The sequence below is a fragment of the Callithrix jacchus genome, chromosome 10, assembly GCF_049354715.1.
Source record: "Callithrix jacchus isolate 240 chromosome 10, calJac240_pri, whole genome shotgun sequence".
Taxonomy (NCBI): domain Eukaryota; kingdom Metazoa; phylum Chordata; class Mammalia; order Primates; family Cebidae; genus Callithrix; species Callithrix jacchus.
Window position 1 is genome coordinate 63,678,959 of NC_133511.1, and position 18,851 is coordinate 63,697,809.

Below are 18,851 nucleotides of genomic sequence, written 5' to 3' on the forward strand. Positions count from 1 at the left end.
GCTTGGGAACTAGCTGCCCCTATGCCTCTTTGAAATTCATTTAGTTTGTTATTCAGGCATGTTCCTGTGCTCTCACTCACTACCTCACATGGCCTGTCATAGTATTTCTGTGGCCAAACAGAACTTCTAAAAAGGGATTCTTCTTTTGGAAAAATAAGATCTTTCTCTACATTATTGTACATTGACTTTCTGAAGATAGCTGGTGGGAGACACAGTAGAGACCATTTTAATTTGTCTTGACCAGAGTGCTGGTACAAGTCCCAGTTCTTTCCATTTATATTCAAATAGTAGTAGTTTCAACTAATACTGGGTCAGAGATTTCTGCTTACATCCAAGTAACTCAAAGCAGTCCCCTGTGAGACCATGTCATACCTGAGGACTTACAGCAGAAGGTTAAATGTCTGTCTCTGTCACTGGTTTCCTCTTCATTCTTTGTTCCAATGTAATGGAATCAAAAGAACTGGATCTGTACACTAAACTGTTTTGAGAATGGAATTATCTTTCACCACTCTTATAGGTAAACCAATAGGACCTTCTTCTCTCTGGTTCTCCTTTTTACTCTTGGTTAAATAAGGGGTATTTGCTTTCTGACCTGTGGGGGTATGCAGGCAAGAGAATGACTGCATAGATAGTGATGCCATTGTGTGTTTATATAGATATATATATGCTTGTGTGTAGAAGGTAAATTTTAGAAAGTATTTCTGGGGCAAGGGCTTAAAGGGGACAATAATGAACTCTTTTCTTTTTCACATTCTGAATTTTAGTTAGAATGAGAAGATACAGGATGACACATTCTGAGAAAAAAAGACTCAAGAAATGTAATGTAATCACGAGGTTAAGAGGTTAGAGCTGGAGACTGAAATTTGAAAGTGACTAAAGCATAGGTGGTAACTTAAAAATGTACAAATGGGTAAAATTCTCAGAGGTCTAAAACAGTAAATTTTGGGGAACGGCTGGTCATCACAGGCCTTGTGTACAGGCTCTGTATGTGAATGTATGTGTGTGCATGAGAGCGGGGTGGGGATAGGGAGGGAGGGAAGGAACGAGGGAAGCAAATCACTAATATTTATAGAGAAACTATTATGAGTCAACACTGTCATAACAACTCTGTAAGGTTGGCATAAGCAGCAAGACAGCCCCATTTTACAGAAGAAAATGAAGATTCAGAAAGCTTAAGTAAGTTGTCCTTAGTCACACAATTAGGAAGTGGCAGAACTCGGCTTTAAATGCAGATTTCTGTCTATTAGTGCCCTTTCCACTATCCTATACTGCCTTAAATAAATAAAAACATTTTGGGATGATTTTTACATGCTCTGGGGCTTTCTTAGAATCAGCGAAGCTCCTCCTCCTCCTGAGAAGCTGCTCCTTAACATTCCTTCTCCTTCCTTTCCTTCCTCATCTGTCCCCTGTACAGTTGAGTCCTCTGTCAATTTCTAGTTCCAATAAGGTTGCCTCAATATATTATACATTATATTTGTACAGTTCTATACTTTTATATCCAAATTCCTGAAAGTACATGGAAATGTCACAGAAATAGAAAGTAAATTAGCCAGTACACAGTCAATGAAACCCACGGACTAGGGGTTTATCAGACAGCTGCTCTGCTTGGGATGATTTTCCATCCCTCTTTATCTTTTTTTCCCCTACTTACCCTTCCTTCCAAATTTTTCAGGTCTACAAGTGGCTGTTGGATTACCCTTTCTTCTGATCCTTTTAAGCCTCTATTTGGTGCCACTGGGGATTAATTCTCCCTGCATTCAGGAGAAGGAGAATTTGGGGCCAAAGCCAACCTTCTTTGGACATAGAGGTGCACCCATGGTAGGTCTGAGCATGATGAACATGGGTGAAAATAGGTATGTGTAGGGTATGTGGTGGAGAGAAAACTGAGAACCCCTGGAGAGGAAAAGTGATTGCATTAAGATGGCAAGAGTAAAGAGTTCATTGTAAAGGTTGGACTTGAATCCAGGCCACCTAACTCCCAGTCCATGTCTCTATACTGAGCCCATTGACATTGCCTCAGATGCGCAGAGTCCCAGCATCAGCTTGGAGAGAGGGTATACAGGTTTTGAAAGGAGAGCTGAAGGAGCCAAGCTCTTCTCCCCAAAGTCCTGCTGGCCTCTACCCCTACCATAAAAGGAATGCTGAGAGGAGAGACTCTGAGGCTTCGGGCCTGATGTCCTTTACTTCTACAGTTGGGGCCTGAGAATACCCTGATGTCCTTTGAGAAAGCTGTTGAACATGGAGCCCATGGACTGGAGACTGATATATACTTAAGGTAAGAAAGCAGGGAACTGGGGTTGGGGGAAAGAAGGGGTAAATTCAGTACCATGGAAGAGAAGCAGCCTGGTCTGAGGTGTAGAGACAGCAAGCCCTGGGAAGTTTCTCCTGTGTTCATAAGGCATATATGCACATACCACACAGATTAATCACATCTCATAAACCACACCTCTGCACCTCCATGTTTTCAATGACAGGGTTATCAATCAGATACACTCATACAGTCTTCACACATAATTCAGATATGGCCCATTGCAAACCATGCTTACAACTTTATGTACTACCTTATAAATTTATTTAACATCCCTGGGCACTTATTATATTCCAGGCTTTCTGCTGAGTGCTTGGGAGATGCAGATTAATATGATATAGTCGTGCCTAAAAGGTGTTCCAACTAGGAAGAAGAATTGGAATGTTTACAGATAACTACAGAATAAGGCTATTGTGGCAAGTGCCTTCCAGAGAAAAATAAGTATAATGAACCTCAGTGGAGGAAAAGGTCACCTCCAATTGTGTGAAAAAAAGAAAAAATATCTATATGCTCAAAGTTGTGTTTGGGTTGAGCCTTGAAGGAAAAATCCTATTTTACCAAACAGAGATGGGGAAGGAGAAATTCCAGGGAATTCATTCTGAAAAGTTTTTGCTCTATTCAAGACTCTCTGAGGCGACTGAAAAGACAAGTGTCAAACTGGGAGACAATATTTGTAAAACACATATCTGGCAAAAGGCTTGTGTCTAGGATATATAAACCTACAAAGCTTAACAGTAAAATGAAAACAAAAACAAACCAGACAGAACAGTTAGAAAATGGGCAAAATACATGTGTAGATACTTCACTGAAGAGAATATACAGATAACAAGTACATGAGAAGATGTGCAACTGCATTAGCCTTTAAGACACTGCAAATTAAAACTGATACTACTCACCTATCGAAATGGCTAAATTACAAAAACAGCAAGAACACTAAATGCTGGCAGACAAACTGAATCACTCATATGCTGCCGGTGGAAACATAAAATTGTATAGCTACTCCAATTAAGTTTGGCAGTTACTTACAAAACTAAATACAGTCATGTCTCACTTAATGATGAGGATACGTTCTGAGAAATGCCTTGTGAGGCAATTTCATCATTGTGTGAACATCGTAGAATGAACTTACACAAACCTAGATGGCATAGCCTACTGCGCACCTAGGCTATAGGGTATGACCTGTTTCTCTTAGGCTGCAAACCTGTACAGCATGTTACTGTACTGAATACTGTAGACAATTATAGAACAATGGTAGGTATTTGTGTATCTAAACATATCCAAACATAGAAAAAGTACAATGAAAATAACAATATAAAAGATAAAACATGGTACACCTGTATAGGGCACTTACCATGAATGGAGCCTGCAGGACTGGAAGTTGCTCTGGGTGAGTCAGTGAGTGACTGGTGAGTGAATGTGAAGGCCTAGGACATTATGTATGCTACTGAAGACTTTGTAAACACCGTACACTTAAACTGCACTAAATTCGTTAAAAAATTTTTTTCAACAATAAATTAACCCCAGCTTATTGTAACTTTTTGACTCTTTTGTATAACAGTGTAAGCATAAATACATTGTACAGCTGTACCAAAATATTTTCTTTCTTTATATCCTTATTCTATAAGCTATTTTCTATCTTAATTTTTTTTTTTTACTTTTTAAACTTTTTTGTTAGAAACTAGACACAAGTATGCACATTAGCCTAGGCTTACACACAGTCAGGATCATTAATATCACTGTCTTCCACCTTCACATCTTGTCCCACTGGAGTGTCTTCAGGGACAATAACATGCATGGAGCTGTCATCTCCTATGATAACAATGCCTTCTTCTAGAATACCTCCTGAAGGACTACCTGTGACTGTTTTGCACTTAATTTTTTAATATATAATAGAATGTGTAAACTCTAAAAGAACAATAAAAAGTGTAGTGTAGTAAACATATAAACCAGCAACAACTGTTTATTGTCATCATCAGGTATTATGCACTGTCTGTAGTTGTATGTGCTACAGATTTGTTTTTGTATGTGATTGGCTGTACAGGTTTGTTTACACCAGTAGCAGCATAAACACACAAGTAATGCATTGTGCTACAGTATTATGATGGCTATGAAGTCACTAGGTGATAGGAAATTGTCAGCTCCATTATAATCTTATGGGGTCCATTGTCATATATGGGGTCCATTGTTGACTGAAATGTTGTTATATGGCACATGACTATATATCCTTACCATATGCCCCAGAAATTGCACTCCTGGGCATTTATTCCAGAGAAAGGAAGACTTAATGTTCATTTAGAAAAAAACTTCACATTAGTTTTCATAGCTGTTTTATTTGTAACAGCTCAAACTAGAAACAACCCAAATCTCCTTTAAGAGGTTTAATGATTAAAATAAACTGTATTCATCCATACTGTGGAATATTACCCAGCAATAAAAAGGAATGAACTATTGAAAGATGTTGCTATTTGGATGAACCTCATGGGAATTATGCTGAGTGAATAAAGCCAGTCTCAAAAGGTTATATACTGTATGATTCCATTTGAATATCACATTCAAATGACAACATTAGAGTTATGGAAAAAAAATCAAGGGTTTCCAGGGTGAACGAGGGAGAGAGGTGGCTCCCACTTTAAAAGGTAACACAAAACTCTTTTTGTATGTTTACTGTTCTGTATCTTGACTGTGGTGGTGGTGATGTGTCTGCACATGTGATAATTAACACATAACTAAATACACAAATAATTTCATGTAAAATGAATACAATCTGAATGAGGTCATTGATTTTACCAATGTCAATTTCCTTGTTGTGATAGTATAGTATAGTCATGCAAGATGTTACTATTGGGAGAAACTGGGCCAAGGTTATATAGAATTTCTCTATATTATTCCTTTTTCTTCCTCCCTCCCTCCCTCTTTCCCTCCCTCTCTTCCTTCCTTCCTTCCTTCCTTCCTTCCTTCCTTCCTTCCTTCCTTCCTTCCTTCCTTCCTTCCTTCCTTCCTCTCTTTTCTCTTTCTCTTTGTTTCTCTCTCTTTTTCTCTTTCCTTGGTTTCTTTCCTTCCTTCCTTCCTTCTTTCCTTTCTTCCTTCTTTTCTTTTTTCCTTTCTCTCTTGTTGCCCAGACTGGAGTGCAATGGCACGATCTCAGCTCACTGCAACCTCCACCTCCTGGATTCAAGCATTTCTCTTGCCTCAGCCTCCCAAGTAGCTGGGATTACAGGCGCCCACCATCACGCCCAGCTAGTTTTTTTTTTTTTTTTTTTTTTTTTGAGTAAAGATGGGTTGGGGGTGTTTCATGTGTTGGTCTTGAACTCCTGACCTCAGGTGATCCACCCGCCTCAGCCTCCCAAAGTGCTCGGATTACAGGTGTGAGCTACTGTGCCTGGCCTCTGTATTATTTCTTACAAACCTATGTGAATCTACAGTCCTCACAAAATAGAATTTAAAGAAAAGAATCCCATTAGCTTTTTTAAAAAAAAAATATAGATAAAGTGATTCTAAACTCAGAAGATGTTCCATTCTGACATTTTAAAACTTTTCTAGACCCTGTATTCTGCTCCAGTTTATGCCGCATGTCTTCACTTTCTTTTAAGCAACATTCCTCCAAAGAGTGGTTCATACTGCTATAGAGGATCAGCACCTCTTGTTAGCCTCTGCTCTTCTAGGTTCTTTGGTTGGTCTACAAAGTAAATTGACATAAGACAGATTAACAGGAGAAAAATAATTTTAATTATATATGTACACATGGGAATCTCCCAAAAACTTGAGACTCAAGGAAAAGGCCAGATGAGTGAAGGCTGTATAGTTTTCTGAGCCACAGAAAGGAATAGGGACTTGGGGGAGCAGTGACAAATTGTGGGCACATGAGGGAAGAAAATGTATGGTGAATAGAGGTTGCCTTATTATACAGATGTAAGTCTCTTAGTAATAAAATGGTTTCAGGGCAGCTCTCTTCTCGGTACAGATACTTTTACTAATGAAAATTGCCTTTATAAATATAAATTTCCTTTACAAAAGGGCAACTTTTCAGTGCTTCTCTTGTGTCTGCAGTTTCTCAAAATAACCAGCTCAAAATAATGAACATACCTAAGAGGTATATATTGGGGTGGCATATTCTGATCTCCTGCAGTCATATTTTAGGGTGAGTGTCCTGGGCCCCAACATTGCCTTTCTTTGTCTTCTCTCAATTCTCCTGCTTGTTTTAGATAACTTTCAATAATTTTTGAGCCTATCCCAATCAGGCTTCTTCCATATCACTTCTCAGAGCTCTTACTAAGTTATCAGGGACCTCAAACTGCCTAAACATCATAGTAAATTTTCAGTTTTCATCTTAACCTCTCAGCATTTGAGTAGTCCTTCATTTTTGAAACACTGTTTTCATTTGGCTATTAGAATACCATACTCTCCTGATTTTCTTCCTACTTGACTGTTTCCTATGTGACTTCTTTTGCTGGCTCCTCCTTCCCTTCTTGCCTTTAAAATGTTGGGATTTTTGAGATTTGTGATAAAATAGTTGTATAGGATGTCTGATCCCTACCCCAAGTTCACCCCAGAGTGAATTTGATAGTGCTCATCCCATTTGATAAATTGCAGCCATGTTGTTCTTAAATGTGAAACAGGTTTATATGAAACCTTCATTTGAACATATTATTTTTGAGAAACATTTGAAAAGGTGGAGGTATTTTTTAAACCTCAAAAGCAAGTAATGTAAACAAGTTGTTTGCATCTGAGAGAAAGCCTATGGGAGGTTCTGAGATCTGTGCAAAACTTTTGGCTGTTGTTATTCCCAGTCCTCTAATAAACTTTTTAGTATAAAAGCCCAGTCAGCCATATACCTCTCTGGAGAACACTGAACTGAGTTTTCTGGGGATTGCTGAAACACACAGATCCTGAAGAAATGTTGACTTCCTTGTGTGGGCCAATAGGAGAAATCTTGCCAACAGTCACTGGAAGTCCATGGAGGCTGAGTTGGAGAGAGATTGAAAGAGCCCAATAAGCTTGTGTGTGCTTATTGCTCCTCTTCCCTCTCTGCTAACTCAGTGTCCGCCTAACTTTTTAAGGGAAATAAATGTAAATGCCACACCTAACAAGCATGTGTGTGATAACTAATTTCTCTTGGTATTGCCTACCTTTAGCATCCATGATGAACAAAATGTCAAAAATTTCAATGAAGATGTGCCATGCCAAGCCATATAAGAACCTGAGGCAAAAGGAAAAATTAGTATACTATCTTATCTTCATTTAAAATTTAATATTTTGTTTATAGTGGATTTTGCATTGGTTTTGATTTTTTTAAAATATTGCATTAAAATAGTATTTATATTGCTTATTAGTTTTTGGCACCCCTTTAAATTTTAGGCCCATGGCAAGTGCACTATCATTTTGTTATTTGTTTTCTCCTTTCCTACCTTCTTTTGGACTAATGAAGCATTTTTTTATAACTTTATCTCTACTAATGGATTATTAGCTATCCCTTTCTCTTTGTTTTCAGTGGTTGAGCTAGAGTTTACAATATGATCTTTAACTTATTTATCCCTTTGAGTGTTACACATTTTTATGTAAAGCATATGTCTTTTAACACTAACATTTCACCTCTCCCATAGTATGACCTGGTGTGATCATGAACCTCATTATACATTGCTATTAATTTTTGCTTTAAACAGTTCATTCTGTTCTTTAAAAATGAGAAAAAGTTTTTATATTTACTGGCACTATTTATTCTTTTGTGTAGATCCAAGTTTCAAATTGTATCAGTTTCCTTTTTGCCAAATAATTATTTAAATATTTTTTCTTTACAGTAAAGGTATGCTGAAATGAATTATTCTTTTTGTTTATATGAAATATTTTAATTTTCCCTTCATTTTTGAAGAATATTTTTGCTGCATATAGAATTCTAAGTGACAGTTGTTTTCTTCAAGCATGTAAAAATATGTTATTTCATAGTTTTCTGTCTTATGTTTTGATGAGAAATCTTCTGGATGCTTATCTGTATTCCCCTCTACATATGCCCACCCCTGGCCCCAGCTACTTTTTTTTTTTTCTTTTTGCAGCAGAGAAAGAGGTTTCATGATAGGGTCACCAAATGAGGAAATATGAGGAAACTTCAAATCCATCTCCCTGAGGAGTTTGGGGCTAGAGTTTTTAATGGTTTTGGAGTGGGCTGAAGTATAGAGATTGGTGATTGGTCAAAGAGTGCAGCGTGAAGTCAAGGGACAGAGCGATGAAGAAACGGTATTCTCATGCTGATTCTGTTCCTCTGTGGGGGTCTTCAGACTGGCCCACATCAGCTGGAATATGGGATCTGAAAAACATCTTAAGCAATTCTTAAAGAGAAACCTGTGATTCTGATTTCAGAAATCCTATCTATAGAAACAGTGGGGATGCAAACGGTCAATGTCAAGTGACTTTCCTATACAAGGAAGTGGTTCAAAGTGCAGCCTGATTAATACATAATTATAGCTATATTTCTGCCCAGAATTCTTGTTAACCCTGTGAGGATGACTTGACTTCCGTACCCGCTTACCTTGTTTATCCCTCAGTCCTGAAGTGTGATCATTAAGGAGGAACTGAGCCATGACTGCTTTGGCTGCTTCCTGCTGACAAAGATCAGGGGGGCCATAACTAGGATTTGAGGATTGAAAGTGCTTTGTAGTAGCCTGTAAATGTTCTTGAGTGCCAGGTACAGGCTTCTGATTCTGCACAACAAAAAAAGTGCTTTTGTTACTAGTCCTTGTTGTCTGTTGGGAATAGAAAGAAGAGCAAGATGATAATGATGATAAGAGTTTGTAAGGGTGACTAAAACCAGTTTCCCATTCCCTTAGTAAGCCAGCTAAAGACATCATCTAAGAATCTGTGGTACACACCTCTCATAACCATGTAGCTTGTTTGGAAATTTTTTCTATTCACAACAGTGGTATTAGCTATTGCACAGATAACCCACTTGTTTTGCCAAAAGGAAATCTAATACAATTTAATTATTTAGAACTGCCTGGGCCAAAGAGCTTAAACTGTTATGCCTAGCAGCCTTCGTCATTCCAGCATATCAGCATACCACATTTTGGGTGTAGGTTTCTGAGCCCTAACATCCTCATCTGAAGCTAGGTTTCTGAGCCCTAACATCCTCATCTGAAGCTTCCCTAGAGGTTTCATACACTAAAAGCTGAGTTAGTGGGAAAAGTGAGTTAATAGCTGAGTGGCAAAGGATCCCCGTAAACCAGTTTCTTACTTCTGGGAATAGGCCAGTCCCATTAAACAGCTATGTCTCATTTAAGGAGATAGTATTGCAAATGAGCTTTCAAATCGAAGAAAAACAAATATTAATGTTTGGAGAAATTGATAAACCAGTTTTATTAGAGTCTGTAGGGTAGTCAGTTGAGGTGTCTAGATGCTAGATTTGGCCGGGCACAGTGGCCCAAGCCTGTAATCCCAACACTTTGGGAGGCTGAGGTGGGCAGATCACCTAAGGTCAGGAGTTCGAGGCCAGCCTGGCCAACATGGTGAAACCCCTTCTCTACTGAAAATACAGAAATTAAGCTTAGTGGTAAGCGCCTGTAGTCCCAGCTACTGGGGAGGCTGAGGCAGGAGAATCGCTTGAACCCAGGAGGCAGAGGTCACAGTGAGCAGAGATGGCACCACTGCACTCCAGCCTGGGCGACAGAGTAAGATTCTGTTTAAAAAAGAAAAAAAACAGATGTTAGACTTAAAGCATCTTCAGTTAACATGGAAGCAGGCAGTGACAATCTGATAGATTTTTCTTTTCTTTTTTTTTTTTAAGGTAGAGTTTCACTCTGTTGCCCAGGCTGGAGTGCAATGCCGCTATCTTGGCTCACTGTAACCTCTGCCTCCCAGTTCAAGCAAGTCTCCTGCCTCATCCTCCTGAGTAGCTAAGATTACAGGCATGCATCACCACGCCTGGCTAATTTTGTATTTTTAGTAGAGATGGGCTTTCTATGTGTTGGTCAGCCTCATCTTGAACTCCTGACCTCAGGTGATCTGCCTGCCTTGGCCTCCCAAGTGCTGGGATTACAGGCATGAGCCACCTCACCCAGTCTCTTGACAGATTTTTCTTTCCTATAGTTTATATATCACATGATATGCTTGCAGGTCCTCAGGAAAAAGATAGTAGTAATTTCATTGAGTCTAAGTCAGAAAAATTGAAAGAAAATGTGACAACATTAGTTTGGACACTTTTAGCCAGGAAAGAATTCAGGATTCAGTTGAAATCTTCATCAAATTTTGAAAAAATTTTCAATTTTGCTTTTGAAATGTTTTTCTCTGCACCTCCCTTCTTTATTAGGACTCCATTTACACATATATAATACTGTTTGATCATTGCCTTACAGATCACTATTCTTTTTTGTTTCAGTTTTCTTTCTATGCTTTCATTTGGTTAGATTCTAATACTACATCTTCAAATTCATTTTCTTTATATGACCTGCAATACGTGATCTGTTTTAAATTTCATGCAGTGAAATTTTCATTTCAATTGTTATATTTTATCTCTAAATTTCCATTTTTTATATCTTGTATGTATATCTTTATTATGTTCATGTTTTCCTTTACATACTTTGTTTACCTCTTTATAGTTTTGTTCTACATTGTTTAACAGTCTTGTCTATGAATCCTGTCATCTCTTTTACTTTTTGAGTTTGTCCCCGTTGAGTAATTTCTCTTGCATATGGTCACATTTTCCTGTTTACATCTCCAGTAAGTTTTCATGATATGCTGGACTTCTAGTTTTAGGTTGTTGGGTACTATATCTTGTATCCTTTAAAGAATGTTGGTCATTTTCTTGCAGATAGTTGTTACTTCCAGGCTAGTTTGTCCTTTTCTTTGGAGGCTTGTTTTTAAGCTCTTTTTTTAAGAGGATCTAAAGTGACTGTAAAGCCCTTGTAGTTCTAAATTATCCCCTTTTCTAAGGCATGATCTTTTGAAGTCTCTAAAGAATGCCTATGTAATCATTGAGGACTCTCCTCTCTTGTTGGATGGAACTTGAATGATTCATACCCCTGTGCAAGCTCTGATTGTCTTAGAACTTTCTGGTAATTTTTCTTTTTTTAGAAGTTGTTCCTGCCAAGCCTTCATAGTTTTACTCTGTACACATACAGATTGATATTTGGCCATGCACTTATGGACTTTTGCATATTTTCTTGGAACTGTGTCTTTGTTTTTGCATAACTCTATTCTTTATGGGACTCTAGCCCACAAATTCTATCTGTCTTGGCTCCCTGCTTACTCTAATCTCTTTCTTCTCATTTCAGCAAGACAGCTAGCTCCCTTTTAGGTTCCCCAAGCCTATATTGCCTGCTTAGTATGGTCCTGGAACCTGAGGACCTTGCCTCATCCCTACCTCCATTCACCTTACTTTTAGGCCACTAGTGTACCTGCTATTTTTCTGATGCCAGAAAGCCCCTGAATAGAGAAACTATTCTTTCACCATCACTAATGTGATTATATATCATGAAAGACTGATCAATCCCTAGAGCTGAAAAATATTGACAATAAAGTGTAAATGACTGATACTTAGCCCTTTTGTAGGATTTGAGGGGGAGTTAGGAGCCCTAGTGACACTTATGACCTTGAAGGACTTTCTGGGGAGCCTGTCTACCAAGGCAGCTAAGTTCAGCCTGTCTACCCCTGCCCCTCTTTTCTACCTCTGCCTCAGTTATGATCATGTGCCTTTCCTCATGCATGACTTTGACTTGAGAAGAACAACCAATATCAGGGAAGTTCAGCCAGAATCTGCCTTCCAGAACCCTGCCTTCTTCAGTTGGGATTTCCTGTCAACACTGAATGCAGGCCAATGGTTTGTAAAACCAGAGGTAAGACGCCATCATCCCAAATTCCACAAACCTGCGAATTCATTTTTTGTAAGAGATCATGTGCTGCTCCTGAAGATAAAGGCCACTGATGAAGACAGGCAAGTAACACATGATTTCACCCCAGTTTGGTAGCAGGACTATAGTATTGGCAGGAGGGCTTCTTCACCAATGGAGTGATTCTAATTGTTGCTTTCTACATTCACCAGAAAGTCTGAAGACAAACTTGTAAACTTACCCTTGTCTTATAATTTATTTATACCCAAATATTTCATAAGCTTTTACAGTGTGCCTAACATGCACATAACATTTTCCTGTGTGAGGCAGACTAAGACACATATTTTTTATTTTTTCTTCTTGCCATTCAACAAATATTTATTGAGCACCTACTGGTGCTATGCACATGGAATATAATGGTGAATGAGCATATATCCAGCCTTAATGGAGTTCACAGGCTATTATAAGAAACAGACAGTTACAATACATTGTGATAAGTGCAAAACTAGAGTTAATTTCAGGTTGCTTCGGGAGCACAAAAGCTTGTCTTCTAACTCAGTCTGAGAATGTGAATGGGAGATTCTGGAAGATGCATAGACTAATAATGGATGTGGTACAATATAAAGCATGTGCTATGCTGAGTGCAGTGTAAGTTTGAGGTAAGAATGAATGGTTTCTCTTGAGGAAGTTGGGGAATACTTTATGAGCAGCTACTGTTTGAGGTGAGGGAAGATCATTACTAAGGGGAACCAAGGGCAATAATGATGATGTGTTTCAGAGATTATCCTGGAGCGAGAGGGCATGTGTGTGTGTGTGTGTGTGTGTGTGTGTGTGTGTGTGTGTGTAAGAAGGAGAGGGAAGGAAGGATGGAGGAAAGGAGAGAGGAAGGAAGGGAGAGAAAGTAGATGGGATAGATTGGGCGAACAATCTGGAAAACATATTGTTGGGAAATTATGGCACTGCTTAAATTACAAAGAGTTTAGAATAATTCCTGAGTGTTTTTAAATGGGTAAAAGTCAGAATTGCATTTGATGAAGTTCAAGCCTGCTTTTACAAGGTAGATTAAAGAAAACAAAACAACCTATGTTTTCCAGCTTATTTTATGGCCAGGAATTCATGTGACCTAGGTTCTTTCCAAACAGATATACTCATTGAGACTTTGATTTTGAAAATAAACATCTCAACAAGATATATAGCAAGCATCCATATTGCTAGCATATGTGACAGCAAGAGATAGCATGGTATGAGAGTCAGCTAAGTAGTAGTGTAATTAGAAAAACAAATATTAAAGGGTTTTTGATTGTGTACTAATGGAATGGAATTTTGTTTATATTTGATATTAATCCATAGGGCTGTTTGATCATGTTTCATGTAAAATAGGGAAAAGTGAAGAATTATGTACCAATGGACTTATCTACTGTGTTAGTCCATTTTGTGTTGCTATAAAGGAATACCTGAGACTGGGTAATTTATAAAGAAAAGAGGTTTGTTTGGCTCATGGTTCTACAAGCTCTACAAGCATGATACTAGCATCTGCTCAGCTTCTGGTGAGGAAGCTTTTATTTATGGCAGAAGGTGAAGGGGGAGCAGGCATGTCACATGGCAAGAGAGGGAGCAAGAAAGAGAGAAGGAGGTACCAGGCTCCTTTAAACAAACAGCTTTTGCATGAACTAATAGAATGAGAATTAACTCATTACTGAGTGGAGGGCACCAAATCATTCATAAGGGATCTGACCCCATGACCCAAATACCTCTCACTAGGCCTTACTTCCAACACTGGAGATCACATTTCAACATAAGATTAGGAGGGAATGCACATCCAGACTGTATCATCTACTGAGAGTCCACTTCAGATTCACTGTATTAATTAGTATTAATATAAGAAACAGCTGAAAGTGTATTTGTTATTGCTGTAGTTGCTCAGAATATTTGTCCTTATAGGAATACATAGCCTATAAATGCTATTTCCTTATATGAAAATAATGTAACTACTCTGATATTCTAGGTTTCTGAGTATATGTAGCTTCTGCAATATGTCTCATTATTCATAGACACATAAAAACTAGAGGTGCTCCATTAGGAGGTATATATTGAATTAGCCATAGTTAATATTTTGGCAAAGGTGTGTTCTAGATGAAAAGGCTATTATTTTATCTGATATATAATATATGGCTCATAAAAGTCTTATTAGGATTTATAGAGTTAAATTTACTCCTAAAATTGAGCCAAAGTTTCATCAGCCTGAGATATTTGATGGAACAGTAGGGTTGATGAATTTTAATTAATGGATGATTTTTCTTGGTGGTCTTTATTGGAACTTAGTGGTCGTTATTGTTGAAAGACAACAACAGTTGTTTCTCATGTCAGCGGTCATGGTTAGCTACCATGTGGGAACCATGAATTTAATTTTTTCATAATTCTAAGTAAATTCAAAAACATTTAATACTTAATAATTTAGAAAATAGCATCCTTACTTTGGGTTTTCATTTTATTTTATTTTATTTTTTTGAGATGGAGTTTCACTCTGCCACCCAAGCTGAAGTGCAGTGGTGCAATCTTGGCTCATTGCAGCCTCCGCCTCCTGAGTTCAAGCGATTCTCCTCCTGCTGCCTCCTAAGTAGCTGGGACTACAGGCACCCATCACCATGCCTGGCTAATTCTTTGTATTTTTAATAAAGACAGGGTTTTACCATGTTTACTGCGCTGGTCTTGAACTCCTGACCTCAGGTTATCCATCTGCCTCAGCCTCCCAAAGTGCTGGGATTACAGATATGAGCCACTGCACCTGGCCTTATTTTTGGTTTTCAAACATTTCTTTGAATGTGTCTCCTGTTATGAATGTCTTGCATTAGTTGTAAGTGATAGGGTTGGATCTGTTATTGTAACAAATTTTGGTGAATATTTTTTGGGATTAATAGCTCTATTTTAGCATGTTTAGGGTGTATAAGTGCTTTGCTTGTAGCGCTTAGTTCTCCTATTACAATGGCTACTGAAGAGCATCCTGAAACCTGGGGTTCAAATATGGTTATCTGGGGGACTTTAGGTTTGATCATGGAGCTTTCTTTGCTTTCATGCTATATGGTTAGAAGGTAGTTGAAATGGTGTTATCATGTGATTTAAAATATTTGGAGGTTTGGGTACTTTTTTCATAGTGAAGAAATTGATTGAAAAGATTATTCTGATGATTATTGGTTGGGTATGATTATTGATTGATCATGGTGGTGAATTGGTCACTATTTATTAATATATTTATTAGTCTTGAGATTATTGTGAAAATCATGTTGTTAATCCTATTGATAACAAAATAAGAATAGATACAAGCATTCTGGAAGTTGATACTGGTAACTAAACTGAATTCCTGTTTCTCCAGCCCAACCAACACTTCCGTGGAACATTCTTATATCCTTTTGTGAAAGTATTAATTATCGAAATTATAAAAATATAATTCTCATGCAGATACATAGTCAGCATGAATACAAGTTTTATTAGCCCATTAATGAGAGAAGAAGGATGACAAAACCCACTCAAAGGAGAAATGACAGCAAGATGTTCAACTAGAAAACACTAGCACTCATCCCTTTCAAAAAGACAGCCAAAATAACAAATAAAAAACCATATTTTAATGAAAATAATAAAGGACAGCACCAGAATACATTAGAGGAGTAAGAGAAATCCTGCTGGGGACAGAAACTCAGGACAGCCACATAGAGAATGAAAGGAAACACCAGGACTCTACCACCCCATCCCCCAGCTGAGATCAGCCAGGAACCAGGAGGAACTTCTCCCTGTGGTGAAAATGTAGATAAGACGTTCTCAGCAGCCCTCAGCAACACCTTGGACATACTGGGGTCCCCTGCAGTCCTCATAGGCCCTAAGTCCAGCTGGGGTAGCTACCTAGAGGCATATACCTAGAGGCATACGACTGTGCTCCCCTCAGAGAAGGAGCCAGCTGTGCCTGCACCATGGCCTACATGGCTACTGTGCTATGCCATTTTGGAACTGGAGCAAATGCCGGAGTGCCTTACTCCAGAGGTGAGTAGCCACAAAACCCCTTCATTGCTTATGGCTAAACTACTGGGGAACCACCCCAACAGAGTGGCCTAACATTCCCAGACCAAGCAACTGTTACATCTTTCCCTGTGGATCCAAGCAGCAGATAGAACTGTTTCACCTACCCTTGGGCTACATATGGAGTTGTGCACCCCTTGTGGGGATATGGTGCTTTGGTAGAACAGCTCCATCTACCTCTTTCAGACTTGACTGTGCTATGCCCCTGGGGTCCTGAGTTGAAAGTGTGCATTGCCCTCTCAAAGAAAAAGTACTTTGTCAGAGCCCTGTGTGGCAGGGAAATGGTGTCTGGGCTGTTAAGAACAGTCAGGTACCCAAGGCCTAAGTAGAGTGGCACATCAACCCTTGGAGAATCAATGTCTTGGCTGAGCTGAGCAACTGCGCATTCTGTGGCTGAGTTAACATAATGCCCTTCATCCCAGGAAAACAGAGTACTGTCTGAGCAGAGATATCCCATGGGCCCTACAGGCCAAACAATTGTAATACCCTGCTTCCCTGGAGCTGGACTAACTCTCTAGAGTCTAAGCTGATGAGATAGTGCCATCCTAAGGAATGGAGTCACATTGTGCTGCTTCTTACTCCCCAGGACCCATACAACAGCCATTCTGGGGTACTTGATGCTGCTGCTGCACTTGGCCTCACAGAGGGCTGGGATACTGCTGAATCCTACCATCTTAGAGTCTAGTGTCACCACTACATGGTGCCTCATCCCCAGGGACCCAAGTTGCTACTGAGCCCTGTTGGCTCAACCTCCCAAATTATTACCATACTGTGTACCCTAGGCTCAAACCTCCAGAACACACATTTTTCCTTAGAGTCATGTCAAGGCTATTCCCTGCCCAGGAAGAGTATAATCACAGCTACAGCCTAACTCCCTGGACTCAAGCTACTAGGGGGTTAGAGTCACATATTCTGGTGGTGTGGGCAACCTATGTCCAACCCTGTCACAGACAGTGAAAGGTTCACAGAGAAGCCAGACAGGTTTGTGAAACTCTGATCCTAGGACTCTGGCAATCTAATCACCTGCACCTGGAATCCAGCACCATGGCAGCTACTTGTAGGCCATGCCAGACCTGACACCAAGAGGGATTCCCTCAGTGAAGTCTCCTCATTGTAGGGAAAATAAGAATTGGAGGACCCCAAACATCTTGTGGACCAAGGACATTAACAATGTACACCTCTGCTGTTGCAACAACAAATTTCCACACCCCTAAGCCACTGAGATGCCCACAGTTATTGTTGATGTTGAATGCAGCCAAAGAAGCTACACAGAGGCTATACCACTACACCTACTGAGAAACAGAGTCACCATACCCTTCTCAACTAATGCACTAAGACCCAACTTCAGATGAAAGTCTTTCTCTAGAAAAGCCACTCTAGAAGGTTTGGAAGAGGTGATTATTCTACCAGATGCATAGACATTAGCACAGGGACACAAGAAACAAAAAAGCAAGGAAATATGACACCACCAAAGGAACATAATAATTCTAGTAACAGACCTGAATAAATAAATGAATTGCTGAAAAAGGAATTTAAAACATTTAACTTAAGGAAACTCAATGAGATACAAAAAAAAAAAAATACAGAAAGACAATTGAGCAAAATTAGGAAAACAATTAATGACATTAATGATAAATTCAACAAAGACATAAATATAGTAAAAAGGAACCAGCCAGGCGTGGTAGGTCATGCCTATAATCCTAGCACTTTGGGAGGCTGAGGCGAGTGGATCACCTGAGGTCAGGAATTTGAGACCAGCCTGTCCAATGTGGCAAAACCTGTCTCTACTAAAAACCCAAAAATTAGCTGGGTGTGGCAGTGTGTGCTTGTAGTTCCAGCTGCTTGGGAGGCTGAGACAGGAGAATTGCTTGAACCTGGGAGGTGGAGGTTGCAGTAAGCTGAGATCACACCACTGTATTCCAGTCTGGGCTATTGAGTGAGACTCTCTCAAATAAAAAAAAAAGAACCAAAATGAACACCCTTGCAACTGAGTAATTCAAGTACCAAAATAAAACAATACAGTACAGAGCTTCAACAGGAGACTCGTTCCAGCAAAAGAAGCTCTGAGCTTGAAAGTGAGTCATTTGAAAATTACCCAGATAGAGGGGGGAAAAGAAGAATTGAGAATGAAAAAGAGTAAAGAAAGTCTACAAGATGGGACACTATTAAGCAAATAAGTTTTCATATTGTGGATATTCCCAAGGGAAAGAGTTGGAAAAAGGCATAGAAATGCTATTTAAGGAAACAGTAGCTTGAAACCTCCCAAATCTGGGGAGAGAGGTGGATAGCCAGATCTAAGAAGCTCAAAGATTCCCAAATACATTGAATCCCAAAAGGTCCTCACCAAGGCATATTTTAAGCAAATGGTTGAAAGTCAAAGATAAATAATTCTAAAAAGAGCAAGACAAAAGTATCAAGTCACATATATGAGAATTCTCATTAGACTGACAGCAGAAACTGTCGAGACCAGGAGAGAATGAATGAGGTATTCAAAATACTGCAAGAAAAAATATTGTCAGCCAAAAATACTTTACTCAGCAAATCTATCCTTCAGAAATGAGGGAGAAATTGTCTTTCCCAGACAAGCAAAAACTGGGGAATGCAAAACCACTAGACTAGCCCTACAAGAAATATCCAAGGCATCCCTGCATCTGGAAGCCAAA

General features: G+C 39.1%; 1 protein-coding gene across 4 annotated transcripts in view; it reads left to right on the forward strand.

The window, feature by feature from the left end:
• Window positions 1–18,851, forward strand: part of GDPD4 (glycerophosphodiester phosphodiesterase domain containing 4) — an 82,798-nt gene that overhangs the window by 28,251 nt on the left and 35,696 nt on the right. For 3 of the 4 annotated variants that reach the window (XM_017977771.4, XM_035265347.3, XM_078340153.1), the window contains 4 exons: window positions 765–842; window positions 1,673–1,818; window positions 2,193–2,275; window positions 11,970–12,126. In XM_017977771.4, coding sequence (XP_017833260.3) covers window positions 765–842; window positions 1,673–1,818; window positions 2,193–2,275; window positions 11,970–12,126 — 464 coding nt within the window. The remainder of the gene's footprint in view (window positions 1–764; window positions 843–1,672; window positions 1,819–2,192; window positions 2,276–11,969; window positions 12,127–18,851) is intronic. The other variant, XM_035265348.3, reaches the window with a different exon arrangement.